The sequence below is a fragment of the Melopsittacus undulatus genome, chromosome 3 (genome assembly GCF_012275295.1).
Source record: "Melopsittacus undulatus isolate bMelUnd1 chromosome 3, bMelUnd1.mat.Z, whole genome shotgun sequence".
Classification (NCBI taxonomy): Eukaryota; Metazoa; Chordata; class Aves; order Psittaciformes; family Psittaculidae; genus Melopsittacus; species Melopsittacus undulatus.
Window position 1 is genome coordinate 107567394 of NC_047529.1, and position 16745 is coordinate 107584138.

At 46.1% G+C, this 16745-nt stretch overlaps 2 protein-coding genes across 2 annotated transcripts in view; one reads left to right on the top strand and one right to left on the bottom strand.

Moving 5' to 3' along the window:
• The window catches only part of COQ8A (coenzyme Q8A), a 39095-nt gene extending 29700 nt beyond the window's left edge, over positions 1 to 9395 (top strand). Inside the window, exons 7-15 of the mRNA XM_034061105.1 lie at positions 1715 to 1800; positions 2694 to 2834; positions 3116 to 3197; positions 3821 to 3914; positions 4476 to 4617; positions 5745 to 5852; positions 6615 to 6680; positions 7449 to 7535; positions 8005 to 9395. Of these exons, the coding sequence (XP_033916996.1) occupies positions 1715 to 1800; positions 2694 to 2834; positions 3116 to 3197; positions 3821 to 3914; positions 4476 to 4617; positions 5745 to 5852; positions 6615 to 6680; positions 7449 to 7535; positions 8005 to 8298 (1100 nt within the window). The 3' untranslated portion in view covers positions 8299 to 9395. The remainder of the gene's footprint in view (positions 1 to 1714; positions 1801 to 2693; positions 2835 to 3115; positions 3198 to 3820; positions 3915 to 4475; positions 4618 to 5744; positions 5853 to 6614; positions 6681 to 7448; positions 7536 to 8004) is intronic.
• A 2558-nt stretch (positions 9396 to 11953) lies between these two features.
• The window catches only part of CDC42BPA (CDC42 binding protein kinase alpha), a 181523-nt gene continuing 176731 nt past the window's right edge, over positions 11954 to 16745 (bottom strand). Inside the window, exon 39 of the mRNA XM_034060359.1 lies at positions 11954 to 16745. Coding sequence (XP_033916250.1) covers positions 16614 to 16745 — 132 coding nt within the window. The 3' untranslated portion in view covers positions 11954 to 16613.

Here is a 16745-nt window from a genome sequence, read left to right on the forward strand (position 1 = left end):
GGATACCAGCAAGAAGCAAAGTAGCAGAAGTTGATCCTGAATGCTTGTGGCAGAGCCTGATATCTTGACATAAACAGCTTCTGGGAGCAGGAGTTGATTTTAGTGAGGTCCATTCTCTGCCTGTGCAGTCATCATAGGAGGTGCAGGTTATCATGGTACAACATGATGATTAATGCTTTCATATACGTAGTTCTTACGATGCTCAGAGGCTTGGTGGTGATACACCGTCAATGACAGAGCAGAAGTTTCTTTCAGTGTTGGGAGTATGCACGCAAATGCAATGTTTAGCCTTCTTTGTAGGGTTGTAACATCACAACAGGAGTTCCACTCACTGGTACTGCAAAGCTGTTAAGCTTTGACTTGCAGTGACAGAATGGGAGCTCCTCTTGAAAACTCCTGTTGATTCCACAGTGGGGGATGTGTTTGTACTTTTAAATGCTGCTCATAGCTTCAGTGGGGATTTCTAGTGTTGAGTGTTAATGTCTCATCTCTGCATTCTGTATCTTGCCATATCTTTCCACCCTCTTCTGAGGACAGTGCTCTTGAGGTAGCTGTCTGTTTCTTGTTGTCCTGTGAGAGAATTACAGTTGTACATGCATCTGTAAATGCAGAGGAATGGTAGAGTTTTGGTTGAATGTCACAAGCACATGTACATGTTGAGTTCTCAAGGCTGATAGCCTGGATTTACCCAGTGTTGGGGGAGCAGCAGATAAATCCAACTCCTCCATAATCCTTTATGAGAAGCTTGCCAGAACTGTTGGCCATTCTGTAGGAGCCTTTGCTTAAAGAAGAGGATTAATCTTGTAAGATGCCCTTACCCCTCCTTTTTCTTTTGAGTGTAAATATTTGCTTGCTAAGGCCTTCTGACTCTTAACATAACTTACTTTTGTCTCAGCTGTGTTTTCTCCTTCCCACTTGCAGTTGCTTTGCATTTGGGTAGGTGTTTACAGTAGCAGATGCTGAATCCTGATTGCTCCAAGACTTCAGCACTTCCATAAGTGATGCTTTGCCATTGCACAGCTTTCAAGAGAAGTTCCTGCCCCCTTAAAATGAACTGGATTAAACCACACCACAAAACCGGGAGTGCTGGGATACGTCTCTAGGGGGTTCCTTCTGGGACTTGCGTTTCATGACACGTTGGCCTTTCCTAGACCTGAATGTCAGCAAGAAGATGGGCTGGTGAATGGCAGAGGCTGGTGCAGAGCACTCTGCTCTTGGGTTTGTGCAGCCTACCATCACTTGGAAGCTTCTGTGCTGTGCAGAGCTGCCCACTGCTCTCTGTAGCGCTGCTGGACAAAGCCAGGGAGCACTGTGACAAGTGATGCTTTGATTCCAAAGCATACAAAGTTTCTCAGCATGCTTTGTAGCCTATTCATACTCTCTTGGTAATGGGGATGGGCACACAGAATGTTCTCCTGCTGCAGCAGGAGGGTGGCTTGGGAGACGTTTGGGTGAGATGCAGGGGTTTGGAAGAGTGAGAAGGAGGGAGGAGATTTCTATTTTGCTACTTGTGCACAGGACTTGTGTTTGCCTCATTTCTAGAGATGTGATGCTCAGGTACTGCTTCTAGCTATGGAGAGTTTCTGAGCTAGGACTATTGAGGGTGTGCTCGAGGCAGGACAGTCTGGCTTGTCTGGGTGCATGTTTCTTTGTGTGCTGAACAAGGGGAGAACGCAGTGCCTGCACTGACTGCTGTGTGCTGTTCCCTTGGCAGATGATGCCTTCATCAACCCCCATCTCCAGAGGATTTTTGAACGTGTACGTCAGAGTGCTGACTTCATGCCAATAAAGCAGATGATGGTGAGGAATGGTCCTTCCTACTTACTGGGGAGGAGGGACAATGAGGGAATAAATGTCACCTGTGACATACCCTAGGAAAGGAGGTGGATGGGCATCTCTAAGAGAATCCTTTCTCTACTGTTGCATATTATCAGTTGTGTGTAACATCTGATTCCTCAGTTACATATTGCTGTTTCTCTTCAAAACACTAAAGCTCAGCTCTAGACAGAGAGAAAAACGGGGGGAGGGAGGTTATGTCCCAAGACTGTGCTGATGGAACAAGATGTTGCCTACAAATATGATTATAGGGTCTTGTTGAACGTAGCCTTTTCCTCTCTTGTCTTTCTCATGGGTGTTAAGTCAGTGTCTAGCAGTGCCTACATTCTGTTTTATAAACACACGCATCAGTCTGATAGAAAATTAACAGCCACTTTGCCCTTACCTTTTTGGTTTAACCTAACTCACAGAAGACACAGAATGAAGCAAACTAAGTTTGCTTTTCCCAGTGTACATGTTCTCGCTTTTACTCTAATTCCCTCTGTAAATTAAGATGTGAAGGGTGATGCAAAAGGAATTGTGAGCACTAACTGTCTTGTAAAAGACACTGAGCAGAGCCAGGACTTAATTATGGCAGTCTGGCAATGTAGCAAAAAAGCTGTTAAAGCAGGCTGTGATGTTTAATTGTCAGAATTGCCTTAGAGGGTCACTCTTGCATGCCTGGGTTGCTTCTGTCTGGCTTGGCAGCATGATGGAAGAGGAGAAATACCTAACTCCTAGCACAATCTGGAAAGCAGGGGGATAGGTACTCAGAACTGCTGTAGGCTGCGTGAGTCACCTTTAGAGTAATGGCATTTCCAACAGCAAAATCCTTGATCTTTACTTCCCATACCCTGATGCTTTCTTTTTGCTTGTAGAAAACTCTGAACAACGATCTTGGCCCCAACTGGAGGAATAAACTGGAGTCCTTTGAAGAACGCCCTTTTGCTGCTGCTTCAATTGGTCAGGTTCACCTGGCACGCTTGAAAAATGGAAAAGAAGTTGCCATGAAAATCCAGGTGGGCTTTAGGAGACCAGCCTTTTCTCTTGCCTGTGCCCAGAGAAGGGCAGGGATGCTGCAGAAGTATGGTTACTAGACAGATAAGGAACATTTTAATGCAAGTGAAAATTTGGGTCCAACAATATCATACCTAGTGCAAGCAGAGGGGAAGGACAGAAAAGGTCACTGCAGCATGGGGGTAATGGTGGTGAGGGACCCCTTTTACTTTTAGATTCTGCCTTATTCTGTACAACCAGGTCATGTAGTCTCACCACTGTCCTCACCTGTTCTGTCCTACAGTACCCTGGAGTAGCCCAGAGCATCACCAGTGATGTTAACAACCTGATGACTGTCCTGAGCATGAGCAATATTCTCCCTGAAGGTAAGAAGAGAGGCCCTGTGTCCCTGCTGGCATGTGTTGAGTTCTGCCAGCCCCTTTCAAGCAGCACACTGTGTATGTCTCTCCATAGACTGAAGGGAGGAAACAGTGAAAAGGACTTCAGAATTGCTAAGCCTGCCCAGGAGCAGATCTCCTGCAGGAGGGGTAGTGGCTGTGGGCAGTGGGTGCAAGGCCAGTTTGGGGAGCCATGCTCTGCTCCCCTCCTGCTGCAGAGCTGCTGCTGCCTCTGCTGGGCACATGCCTATTCCTAGTGGTAGGCAGATATGGTCTGGAGCTTTGTCTGCTCTTGCCCTGGGGTGGTGTTTGGGTCCTTCCACTCTTGGTGTGTGTCTGTGGACAGCCATGCCAATACAAGGAACAGGCAGCTTGGGCTGTGGGGTGGGAGCTGGGGGAGGACAGAGCCCTGCACAAGAGCAGTGCGGATGTACCTTGATTTAGGATCAGCTGCACAGCCTTGGTTTGGGATTACCCAGAGAACCTGCATCTAGTTGGAAACGTGCTTTAGCTTTCTGAAGCCTTATGTATTCAGCTGCAGTTCTGGAAAGCTTAGCCTGAGGGGACCCTTCTTTCTAAGCTTACTGTCTTCTGTGCTGTTTGACTTTCAGGTTTGTTCCCTGAGCACTTGATTGAAGTTGTGAGCAGAGAGCTGGCCCTGGAGTGTGACTACCTGAGAGAAGCTGCCTGTGCAAGGAAATTCCAGTATGTTCATACCACTGCCTTCACCCCTCCCATCTGTGTGTGTGTGAAATGCAGGGGGGTTACTTAACCTGAGAGACAGCAGGAAGGTGAATGCCATGCCCTGGGATGTAGCACAGAGGAAGGGTGCGTGTGCGTGCCTTGAGCTGTCCTCTGGAATTACCACCTTGTCTGAGCCAGGCATGTTTTCAGTCAGCTGAAATGTGATAGCATGTCCTGTCTCCTCCAGTGTGAGCCTGGCTGTTTCACCACACGCAGTGCAGAAACTCCTGAAGCCAGCTTGCGTTCTGTGTACTCTTAGGTCAGCCTGTCATGAGCTTCTCCCATCCTTTAGCTTAGGAGGTTTTTCAGTTCAGCTCTTACAGCAGTTCACACCACCAGTACTGACTGTGCTGTGGGGTCCAGATTGTTTCTGGGTGAAGGCTGGATGGGGAAGAGCTGCCAGAGGCTGCCAGCCCTCCTCTACCTTTGCAGAACTGTCTCCGTGGGCTGTGTGAGGTGTTGCGGAGGGCCTGGCTGCTCTCAGGGCTCCTAACCTTTTTCTCCCCTTTCTCTTTCCTCCAGGGAGCTGCTGAAAGATGACCCCTTCTTTTACATCCCCAGAGTTGTGGATGAGCTGTGCAGCAAGCATGTCCTGACCACAGAGCTGGTGTCTGGCTTCCCCTTGGATCAAGGTGTAGGGCTGAGCCAAGAGATCCGAAATGAGGTACTGTGGGGTGGTAATGATGCTTCTCGCCTTGCTCAGAGCAGTGTGCTTGGGCTGCCTGGTGACTGCTAGAGCAGGGGATGCTTTGTGGAAGGGCAAACCCTGAGTAGCACAGAACTGTCTAGAGCCTCTTGGCAGGACACTCACTGTTCAGGGAGCTTGGCAGTGTTGTGACATCTGCCTGAGCATTCAGCAGGGAGGGGTTGGAGGGGGTGCCTGGCAATGGCAGCTGAAGAGGAGGTAGCTGAGCTGTGTAACTCCTAGATGCCTTGTTTCTGATGACCCTAAGTTTGGGAGGGATTGTCAGCTCCCAGTGGGGAGAGGGGCCTTGTTTTACACCCGCTTTCTGGGCAGGAATGCAGCAGGGTCTTGGTACAAGCAGTTGGGTGTCATCCACTCCTGTGGGACTGACCTGTGCTGTGCAGGGCTGTTGGAAAAGTACCTCTGTAAACAGGAGGAGGGATGTGGGGCTGGGTAGGCGTTGGTGCTGAATATAGCAAGGGATTGGAGGCCTGTGGTGGGACAAGCAGCTGCTCCATAGTAGAAATAACTGTCCTGGTATTTGAGGTTTTTATGTCTTCTTTCTGCCTTGGTGTGAGCTCTCAGCTGTTAGCAGGTCATTGGGGAGGGAGGCAGAGCATGTTCTCTAGATAACTCTAGAGAGAAACAGATCTCAGCATCACATCAGACCTGAAGCTCTGCCAGAGCTGGCTGCCTGAGACCCTTGAGCTGTCTGTTCCTAGGGCTTGTTCCCTCCAGTGAGCTGCTGTATTGTTAGGGCTGCTTTTAAAAGGCTGTGAGGTGGGGTGTACCTGCAGGAGGAGCCCTTCTTTCCTGTACGGGTCTGGCCTGGCTGACCCACAGCCTCCTCACCCAAATGGTGGTGTCCTGTAGCAGGGTCTGGCTTGCGTTTGGTGCTCTCCTCCCTCCCTCTTGAATACAGTGCTGCTGAAGAGGGGCAGAAGAGGCTGTCAGTTATTCTGCTGGACAGGCTCCAGTTTCACTCTCCTCACAGAAGAGCTTTGCTGTAGTATGTCATTCAGCAGAGGGCTCTCCAGGGCCTGCTGCTCTTGCTTCATCTGTGCCTGTCAGTCCTGACTTGCTTCTTTCTCACCTTGCTTTTCAAGATCTGTCACAACATCCTGGTCCTGTGTCTGCGGGAGCTGTTTGAGTTCAGGTATATGCAGACTGATCCAAACTGGTCAAACTTCTTCTATGACCCACAGCTGCACAAGGTAAGCCCAAGGAGCTGTTGTTCTGCCTGCACAGGAACTGATTTTTCACTAGCTTTTGATTATTCCCCACTCCCAAAGTTTAACAAGCCTTGACTGGGATTCTCAGATCCCCATCCTTCAGCCTTGGACAGGTAGGACAGTGAAACCTGTCCCTTTGCCACTTGTCCTCACTCAGTTTGGGTAGGAGAGCAGGGCTCCTGTAACCCTGGCTGGCTGCTTGTGTTTGGCCTGAGATCCAATCACAGCTACTTCTGTAGCCTCAGGATCTGTTCTGAAGCTGCTCAGTGGGAAGTTGCAGCTGGCAGTGCTCTACCAGTACACACCTGAGCCAAGGACTCCTGTAACTGGATGCTCTTGTCTTCAGATGTGTTGAAAATACGGGTGGCAATTGCAGATGTCCTGCCTGGGGGTTTGGCTACTTGCTTGTACCCTGCAGGTCAGATGGAAAGGCTTGCTCATCCCTGAGGTCTGTGTTGGAATGTGCTTGGAAAAAGGTTTTGTGCTGCTCTGCCCCCACATGGAAAGACTGAGTGGAGTGACCAACTAAGCACGAGTGACAGTGTGAGCATAGGCCATACCCTCTGCCATGTGCAATCTCCAAATGCTTGTGCTGCTGTCAGGGGATAAAGGAGTTGGGGGAAGCTCAGCTGCATTGGAAAGGCTCTCCATCCAGCTGAGCTTCCTGAGGACAGCAGCAGTCTTAAGGGCAGGCTCTGCTTGAGTGGTTGGCACTGTACTGTAGCTGGGTTTGTCCATTTCCAGGTGGCCCTGCTGGACTTCGGGGCAACACGAGGGTTTGATGAGAAGTTCACAGATGTCTACATAGAGGTGAGGACTGGCTCTGTGTCCTGGAGTGCTGCACTGGGGCTCTTGGGAGTATTTGCAAACTTATATTTATCTCTTGGCTGTATCACTTCACACTTGGATCCATTTGAGTGTGGAAGGAAGTGGGGCTGGAGGCAAGAAAGGGATCTCTGTTCCTGTTTCATCTGTTACCATAGTCTTCTGCATGTCTGCTGCAGGCCTCTGGCTATCTGAGTTTGGATGTCTAAATTGCATGGCAAACATGGAGGACTGTCATGTTGCTTACTGGGAGACTTGGGCAGCAGAGCACCGCAGAGCACTGAGTTCAGTGATCGCTAGATGAGGGTGTGCAGGACTTGCTTGTTCTGATCACTCTCTTCCTGTGCTTTTTAGCTTGCTTACAGACTGATAAATTTATGTGAAGTCATGTGTGCTTCCTTGGTGATCATCATGTTCTGCACTTGATAAACTGAGCTTCAGGGGCCAGGAGATGTTACCTAATGCTTCTCACAGTTGGTTCTGTTATTTGGTTGGGGAGGAACAGGTGGATTTGTGAGGCTTTTTTGATGTCCCTTATGCTCTCTGGGTTATGTGTAGCCCCACTGGGAAGAGCATTGGAGAGCCAGCAGCTGTATCTTTTGGCCCATAGCTCTTAAACTGCCCAACATGCCCTGGAGGGTAAAGGCAAGGAAGTGAGCGGGCAGCATGTACACCTGTAACCTATGTAGTAGTCGTACTCAAAACATGACTCAAGTCATCCCTAGCTCTTCTGAAAGTGTTCTTTTTCTTCAGGTAATCAAGGCAGCTGCTGACATGGACAGAGAGAGAGTACTGAAGAAGTCTATTGACATGAAATTCCTCACTGGTTATGAAGTCAAGGTATGGAGCCACAGGGTCTGCTTTTAGTGGTGGCTGCTGACACGTTTGGTGTGTGCCTGTGGACTCCCCAGATTTCTTGGTGTGGTAAAAGTCAATGTCAGTCTCAAAGCCCTGTTGATAGGATGAAGGAGGAGGGCAAACAGGCTTTGGCTTTTGTTCTGTGACTTCCATTTGGGAGCAGGAGCAGTAGTGATGATGCAGCTAACCCCAAACCTCAGTTCTTTCCTTCTCTCCCTCTGCATGACTGCTGAAATTTCATGACTGGGCAGATGGGTTTCTTGAAGGTTTAGTTGCTCAAAACGGTATTAACCAGACATTCATTGGTTGTGCTACAGGCTGGAGGTTCCCTGTGTTGTGGTTATATAGGTATTTCTCCTGAGCCGCTGCTGTTAGTGCTAGAACACCTCTTTTTCTTCCCTGGTGGTTAAAATGGCTAGTGATGTTGTTTATGCCTCTTTCCTTTGGGTAGGAAATGGAAGATGCCCACTTAAATGCTGTCCTCATCCTGGGAGAGGCTTTTGCATCTGAGGAACCTTTTGATTTCGGCAACCAAAGCACTACTGAAAAGATCCATGGTTTAATCCCAGTCATGCTGAAGCATCGGCTTGTCCCTCCGCCAGAGGAGACATACTCTCTTCATCGGAAGATGGGGGGTTCTTTCCTTATCTGCACCAAACTGAAGGCCAAAATTCCCTGCAAAAACATGTTCCAAGAGGCATATAGCAAATATTGGAGCAGCAGGGGCAAGAAGCCTGGGGCGTAGTAAGAATGAACTAATGACTCTTGTTCTGAGGGCGCAGTTCAGCTGAGCCTTGCAGAGAGCGTTCTAGCCTCCCATGCGTTGCACCCCAGCTCTCCATCCTCTTGAGATGCAGCAGCCTGTGCCCTGGAAGCCAAATGTGTGTTTCACAAGGGCAAAGCTGTTCTTTCATGCTGTGTCTGTCCTACACTGACTGCCAGTACAGTCCAAAGCAACTGTCTTCTCGAGTGCTTCTGCACTGTATCAAGGCACCAGCCAACTGCCTGGGATGCATTTTTAACATTGTGATGGTGGCTGTGTATTGGCTGCGTTTTATATGGAGTGGGGGCAGGAGGACAGGAGCAGAATTTACTATTGAAACCTGTTTGTAATTCTCAAAGAAGTTGTTTTTTAAAATCTTCCCCTCTTTTGTGCTAAGGTGGAGCTCAAGTAGTTTTCGTACCATGAATTAGAGAATGAAATATTCAGGTGTACCCTACCACAGACACATTCAGCACCTTCCCCCCCACGTTTCTGTAAGTGAGGTGGTGGCAGTCTAAGAGCCCTCCTGGATCTTACTGATGTAGGTTTGATGCAGAGGTGGGGGTGTGTATATAGGATAAATTTCTATGCTTTCTGCCTCCTTGCTTGCAAGGTAAAAACCTAGGAAGTATTTTAAAAGCCTGAGACTTGAGTGCTAATGTCTTTTAAACACACGCATACACTCACACAACCCACCTTGCTTCTGGGAGTCAGATACGCTCTCAACAGAGCTGGATTTGAGCACGAATGGTGGGATTCTTCACTGGCTGGTGGGTTCTGGCTTCCCTGACGGTTACATAAACTACAGCTCTGACACCAATTGCTTGCTGGACTCCTAACCAAGAAGCTGGTCTGTTTCTCTGTTTCCCTGTAATGCAGAACTTAGGGCAAGGCAGACAAACATGTTATATCTCTCTTGAGCATTTCAAGCTTTTGCTGAAATGTCACACGTTTAAACCCAGACGCACAGTTTTAAACTGCTGGAGTCAAGCTAGGACATTCACCTTCGTAGGTTTTTGTACAACACCTGTACCTGTACGACTTCCTGGTATCAATAAACAAGAGCTTGTGCAGTGGGCCTTCTGCCTGCAGTTGTTTGTCATCTTCTGGTGAGGTAATGACTGGCCAAGTGAACTGTGTCCTCTTCTGTGGGATAAACAGGAGCTGAGCCAGAAGGACAAGCTTCCAAGTCTCCTCTTTTGCAGTTGCTGTTTGTTCCAAGAGCGTACTCAAGTTCTAAAGCTGCCTAAGGCTAACGATGCTGATGACAAGTTTACCATGAACCAGAAGGACAGTACCCTGAACATTGGTGTGGCCATGGGAACCCCCAATAATGACCTGTTTTCCTTTTTCCCCTTTGTGTTAATCATTCTATTACCTCCTGGACACAGGTCTCTTTCTTTGCCTTTCCTCCACTTGTGCAGAAAGCGTGGCTGTTGCAGTTGGTGCTTACCTGGTGCTAGTAAGGCAGATGTCCTTATCTGGCACTTACCAGACATTTAGCAGCAGGCTCAGCTGGTCCTACTCACTGAACACAGCCCAGGAACACAGGTTATATGATGTTAAACTTCAGTACATAAGAAATCCTGACTGCTGACACTTGTAGAGGTAAAGAACAGGTAAGTGTGAATAAATGGTCTCCCTCAGGCTGGACCTCTTGAGAAAGAAGGAAACGGTGTATTGTATTACCTTTATTCCAAGATTATAAATATATAAACTGCTTCATTTAAGACTCGGTTGAGAAAGATCCAGTGCTGTTTACTTCATCTGTAAGTAGTGGACAGGTTATTCCTAACCCTTTGAGAAGACCGAACTCTGTTGTTGAGTGAAGTAATTGTTTTGCATTAAACTGTTTGACTTTGCACACTGATAGGGCACCTTTCCTGTTGTTTTGGGTTCTGACAGACATTGTTTAGTTTTTCTCCTTTGGATCTAGATCCTGCAGCTGTGAAAGCAGTGAAATTAAGATGTTAAATTCCTTTATTAAAGGTTAAAAAGCAAAGTGTAAAAAGCTGCCAAGGGCATTGGATTATGGGAGCTTCAGAGCAGAACTTCTGAAACTGAAGATTCAGAGCTGGAATCTTCAGAGAACTTAGAAAGTAAAATAACTCAGAGCATTACAGTTCACTTTGCCAGCAAGCACAACTAGGTGAAATGAGAATGTGCTTGTTTGTGTGGCCGCAGATCTCTTGCATACCATGCTGCTGCATGCTTGTTTAACTCTCGCAAACGTTTTCCTTTGAGAGTCATGGAATTGTTTAGGTTGGAAAAGACCTGTAAGAGAATCTAATCCAACTGAGAGAAAGCGTATTTAAGAATAGCATCAAGCTGAAAAATTGAGTTGTTTTGCATATGCCTGAAGGGTAGCAACTAGCAGAAGGTAAGATGTTTATCAGGAGAGCAAATTGGAGCTGTTGGTCCTGTCCTTCTGTTTATGTTCTAAGAGCATTCATAATTTCTACAGTTCCGTCCAGGGAGAGTTGTGACATGAGGAGCTGCACGTCAGTGTAACAGCCGCAGAGAAAAGGTGAGCCAGAAACACTGTGCTCTGGCTTCCAAGTCAAAGCAGCCATGATGCTTTACAGTGAGCAGGTCTTTACACTTGATCACTGCTGCTTGCTCTTTCTAGCTGCTGTATTTGAACTACACACGTAGGCTGAGGATATGGACACTGCTCTATTGCAGCAAGCTTCCATGTGTGGCAGCAGTGATTTTTCCTACCTTTAGCCAGAAAATGAATGCTGAGGAGCTGAACAGGAAGCCTAACATGCAGCTTACTTTCTGCTTTTCTAATGTCCAAATCCCTTGACAGTAGAAGGCCCATTTCCCAAGACCTTCACAGCTGGGATGGTGCAACTGGAACCCTGGGGAATCAGAAATACAGCACTGATTGTAAAAGTCAGAGCACAGGAAACAGATGGTATTTCACAGAGCATCAGCAGTTAGGAGAAACCTGCAGTGGCCTAAATGGGATGAGCCCATGGGCTTAAATTCACATCAGCTGGGGGAGATGCTGAAAAAATAGTAATTTTGGCTGAAGGAGAGGGACATTAGTCACAGCACAGGCCTGTGTTCCTGCAGGAGGGGTGCGTGTGTCTGAGGTGAAGCATGTAATCAAAGCTAGGACTTTTGACAACAGGGTCATGAATGAAGAGGAACAACAAATGAAGAGGTCCCAACCATCAGTCTCTGGTATGGAGAAAATCCCAGGCTGAGCATTGGGAGGAAGGGCTGGATGATGGGAAAGGGTCAGGGCACATGCAAAACGTGACGGGTAGTTTGAGATGCACTTAAAGATGAATGAAAGTGACTTTGGTAACTCAGAAATCCAGTATCTAACACTAGGACAGTTAAACATTTGATATGTAACTAAATGAAGGAGGAACATCACAATGACTACAAATACTGACACAGAACAGATGACTTAAGAAAAAGGTCAGGAAAAGTGTACTTGATGAAGGTCAATATACTAAAGCAGAACATAATGACTTCAATTTGTTCTCAGATATTCCTTTTCTTCCCTCTGTGTACGTGGTTCAATGTGTCCCAACATGCTGGTTTTATCTTCAAGAACACTGTTGTTCCCCTTTCCATTTCCTCCTCCAAGCATGGAGAGGTAGGAAAAAAAGACAGCAAGTGCATTTCTAACAGTTCCCTGTTTTATTGCAGTACATCAAAGTAGGTTAATATTAAGTGTGTTACCAACATAAAATATTGGTGGTAAGTCATTTTTACATTGTTGGCTTTCCCACCTTAAATATTTCTGTGCAAAAGAATCTACATCATTGTTCTGTAGCAGAGAATCTCTTACAATGTCCCCTACAACATTGAGGGCATTAAACAAAAGAGTGAGAAGAGGCAAAAAGCAGAATCTTTCCCCCACACGCACACTTGTCAGCTTTTATACTCTAAAACAAAAAAGTGATTACATCTATGCCATGCAAAACTGTACAATAATATTACAATGAAAAACCTAAAAAAACCCCATATTTTAAAAATAAATGATATGAAACTGTCATACATAAAAAGGCAGGTATAATTGCTCGGAAATACCAACACTGATTTGGTTGTGGATTTCTTCCCTGTGGATGAGACTTTCTTAAATGGAGAATGAAAATAGGTTGTACTGAGCTGCGGCTGGAACAAAAGACAGAGAGCTGGAATTTAGACTGGGAAGCCCACAGCAGGGCTGTTTCTGGGAGTGTTTTATCAAATAGAGTGGGTTAGTGCAGAAAGTTGTCCCATTTCCTCCCTGGAATCGACTCCTGTTAACACAAAACCCCAAGCAGAAGTTACTACGTGCCACTTTGATTCTCAGCCTAAGGCTCAGGAGGTGGGGGCACTTGCACTGCAATAAATGTTATCCTTAATGTGTTCATTTAAACAGTGTGCATAAAACAAAAAGCAAACCTTCGTCCACCCAAGAGCATGTTTGTCCTGTCATCCAGGGTCTGGCCATGCAAGACAATGCGGTGCCAGAATCTCTTGCTGTGTTAAATATTCCAGCTGTTGTGTTCTGAAAGGCTGTGAACCAGTTAACGTGCAGTTAAACTACGGTTCTATAAATGAACTATGCTTTTTAGACACTTTTGGTCTGACAAGACCCTTAACTTCCCTCTGCTGTATACCTGAGAATAGCACACCTGGCTTGTAACTTCATCAGAATCAAAGCAAAGAGGTAACATTCCTGACTCAAGTTTGGAAACCCGTTCAAATGGGCAGAATGCACATTCATACCAAGCCACAGCAACTGAGAGGAAAAAGAAGCAACTATTTCACCACAGCCTCAGGAATGTTTGTTTGAAACCACCAGCTGTCTTCTACAGGTCAAAGGCAAGAGAGAAGAGTGCTATAACCCTGCTTCTGGGTCTATGAAATGTGGAAGGAAGCCACATACCTGTGTGCGTGCACGTGTAGGGGAAAACTTTTACCAACCCTTTTTCATTCTATAACCTGGAATCCTTAGTAGCTGCCTGAATCTGTTCAGATCCTTTGTTGCCATCACAATAGAAAGAAAATAATGCAGGAACCCAACAACCCAAATGTTTAAACTGTGTCAAAAATGCAAATGCCTTCAGTCTCAGCCAAAAGGAAAAAATCAGCTAGATAGATACATACTGTGTACAGAGAACATACGCTACGGTCAAAAACTCAGTGGGAGATTTGAAAGCTCCCTGAACAAAATGCAGGCCTCTAACTGTGAAGTTGAAGCAAGGCTACAGTGCAATGTAGCAAACATCAAACCCTAAGAGACAACTGTCTTCGAGATACCAGGCAAGAGTCTTACAGTTCAAATGACCAAGTTACTTTTCCTAGCCCAATGAGTGTTTAGAAAGCTCAGCTACAGTATGCATATGGTTTCAGTGTTCATAGCAACAAAAAGAGATGAGTGTAGTTTAAAATTGAGTGTATCATCAAATGGTCCCCAAATATAACAAACTATTTAAGTCCCAGGACAATTCTTTTCAAATAAGTGATGTGGTCATTTGCTTTTCAACTGAGAGAACAGTTGCTGTTTCTCTTTTGAAGAAATGTGTATAAAACTGCACGGTACCAAACTGATGATTCAATACAGTAATTCTAAAGGAGACTGCCAAGGCTTAGAAACTGTGCTGTACAAAGGGTAGGGCTCTGGAGCTTCGTTTTGTAACGCAGCTGACCTATGCTCTGCCTGAAAATGCCAGGTTTTGATATCAATAAATTGCAGGCACCATAACAAGAGTAAACAGGGGTTTACTCAATTATTTGCTGTGTTGCGGCTTTTCAGGTTCCATTTTCAGGTAGAGCATTAGCTCAGCTGTCAATAGAAAAGATCCTGTGCCCCTCTCTCGGGACAGGCAAGCAGGCTGCTCTGTCTTCAGTGACTGCTGTTTCAATGCCTTCTCTCAACATCAAAATAAGATTAATGTTTAAATACAACATACAGCAAATATAAAACTAGCCTGCAAAGGCTTTGAAAAGTGTGTGGACATGCTTCACCAAAAGGAGGGAACTGGGGGGGGGGAAAGCAGTGGCTATACTTGAAGCAATATGCAGCCTTTAAAGAGAAGCTGATGTGGAATTTTAATAATGCCAATACCACCCTGCATATCTGTCCCTAAGACAGACTGAACACTTCTCTGGGAGGAGTTAATTTCAAGAGCTTTAGCTGTTTGGTAAAGCTTTTAATATTACACGTCAGGCTTGCAAAAGTAGAAGCCTTGAAGTGGAAACAAGCAACGCAACCAGCTTCGCTACTCTGAAAACCCAAACAGGAGAGAGACAGGCTTTTGACATGGTGGGTTTTAAACAAATTTCTTGAATTCCTGTCCCCAAGTAACATTTAATGAGCTTAAAACCTGGACAAGGCTCCTAATTCAGAGTAGAAGAGAAATCTTACCTAGGAGACCCAGCATGATTAAATGGATTAGAGGATTCTGTGTCTCATTCCGTGTTTCATATTTAAATCATACCTGGAAATGTCTGTACATGGTCTGAAATTACCTAGAACTTCTATAAGGGAAGACAGAAACTGGAGAATTCCAAACATCTCTATGTGGGAGGAACACTACATACTGCTGACTGCAAGAAAACGGAATGGTTTAACAAGAGCCATAACAAGTTTCCAAAACCCACAAAAACAGTATTCTAATTACAAAAAGCCCTTATGTGTTTGAGTATGGTCATAGTATAAAGCCAGCAACAGTACTATGGAGAGGCTTATCTGAACACGCTCCCAAATGAAAAACACATCTGCCTTGCTAGAGACATCTTCCTCTTAGCATCCATTTGTACATCAGTCTCTATGCTGTTGACTGCATGACCAACTTCAGTGGGCTCTGTCTTCCACCACAATGCTTTCCGCCCTCCAACCTGACCTGCTATTGGAACCAAACAGCAGGCAAGCACATAGAAACAACTGCCAATTGCACAAACCCACAGCACGGGGAGGGAGGGAGAGGAAAACCAACCTTGCCAGCATGGCAGTTGTGGGTGACTAGGCATCTTTGACTACCACAGTGTGAACAGTCTGAGGTCAGTCTTCAAGGTTCTTGGTTGCTACAGCGACAGCGTAGCTAGCCAGGGCTAGCTCTGGGCTAAGGGCACTCATTTGGCTGATGTGTGTTAGAAAGTAGTATTTGGTAATGCCAGTAACAGTTTTCTGGTTAGGGATGGTCAAGAAGATGTGGAAGACTGCTCCCTTCTGAGTTAAACCTAGCCAAAGCCGGACCCAGGGAAACAGTCTTCCTGTTGAATCCTGCTGCACTGAACTCCCTTGCTGCCTTAAGGACCTCTACTGTAGCATGCTATAAGGTTCCTCAAGCTGCACAGCTAGCACACTAGAAACTAGGGCAGCCACTGGCTGACCCTGGTGGCTGGGACAGGGGGTTGCTTCCCAATTGTCATTTTTGCAAAGAATGGGGATTAACATGAAAGTAGGAATTACAGCTTGAGTTATGCTACTGCCAGAAGGAAAGAAATATGGTGAAAGCACCGCAGGGACCTCTCCTGCACTGCAGCAAGTGCTGCGCAAAAAGGGTGTCTGTCCTGCAAAAGGTTTTAGGCCAGGCCTCCAAGTCTGTATATTACCAAGCATGAAAACAGGGACAACACAAATCTTAAATTAAAGGCTCTCTTAAATAAGCATCCATCTTCTGCTGCATACACAATGCTTTTTTTTCTTTGAATATATACATACGTATTTTAATCTAACATCTGCCTATTTATTTAAACTCTGTACTGTAGTAAAATATGCATCATTTTAATCAATAAGGATTTGCTGGCGACAATCAGATTGACATTCAAACGTGGTGGCTGAAAGCTTTTATGTGCCTCTGACATACTGATCATTCCCCATGCAGGGGAAGGGGTCTCTGTGCTACGTTTGTACAGTACAATGAGCTATTGTATGAAAACAAAATCCCTCTGAATTTTCTCTTGTCGATACTGGTCTGGTCTACTTAAGCTACTTTGTGGGAGATGGAAAGGGGGGGTGGGATAAATATATCTTTAAAAATGAAGCAGCTGTAACCACAAAAAGGAAACCAATACGAATACAAATCTACAGCATCTGATATTTACCAACACCCTAACTTTGCTCGTTTGCTGCTGTCAAATCTGGGGAAGGGAGGGTGAGGCAGTGCCGAACGGTGCTGAAGACAACCAGCTTCTACCTTCCTCTGTACCCCACTCCCAGATCACTTTCAGACAGGGAATGGGGAGGGTTAGGATGATGAAGGCGAGAACTGGAACAAGTGAAGGGGACAGCCATGGGGACAGCAAGCTGCTGTGATGTCAAATCTGAATGCTAAAGCAGTTCATGAGTCCCAACTCACGTGGTCAGAGCTCTCCAGGGAGAGGCTCTTGGTCTTGTGAGGAGAAACAGGGCTGGGAGGGCTGCTGAGGTTGGAGCTGTTCGATGCAGTAGAATGTCTCGGAGAGTCAGAGTC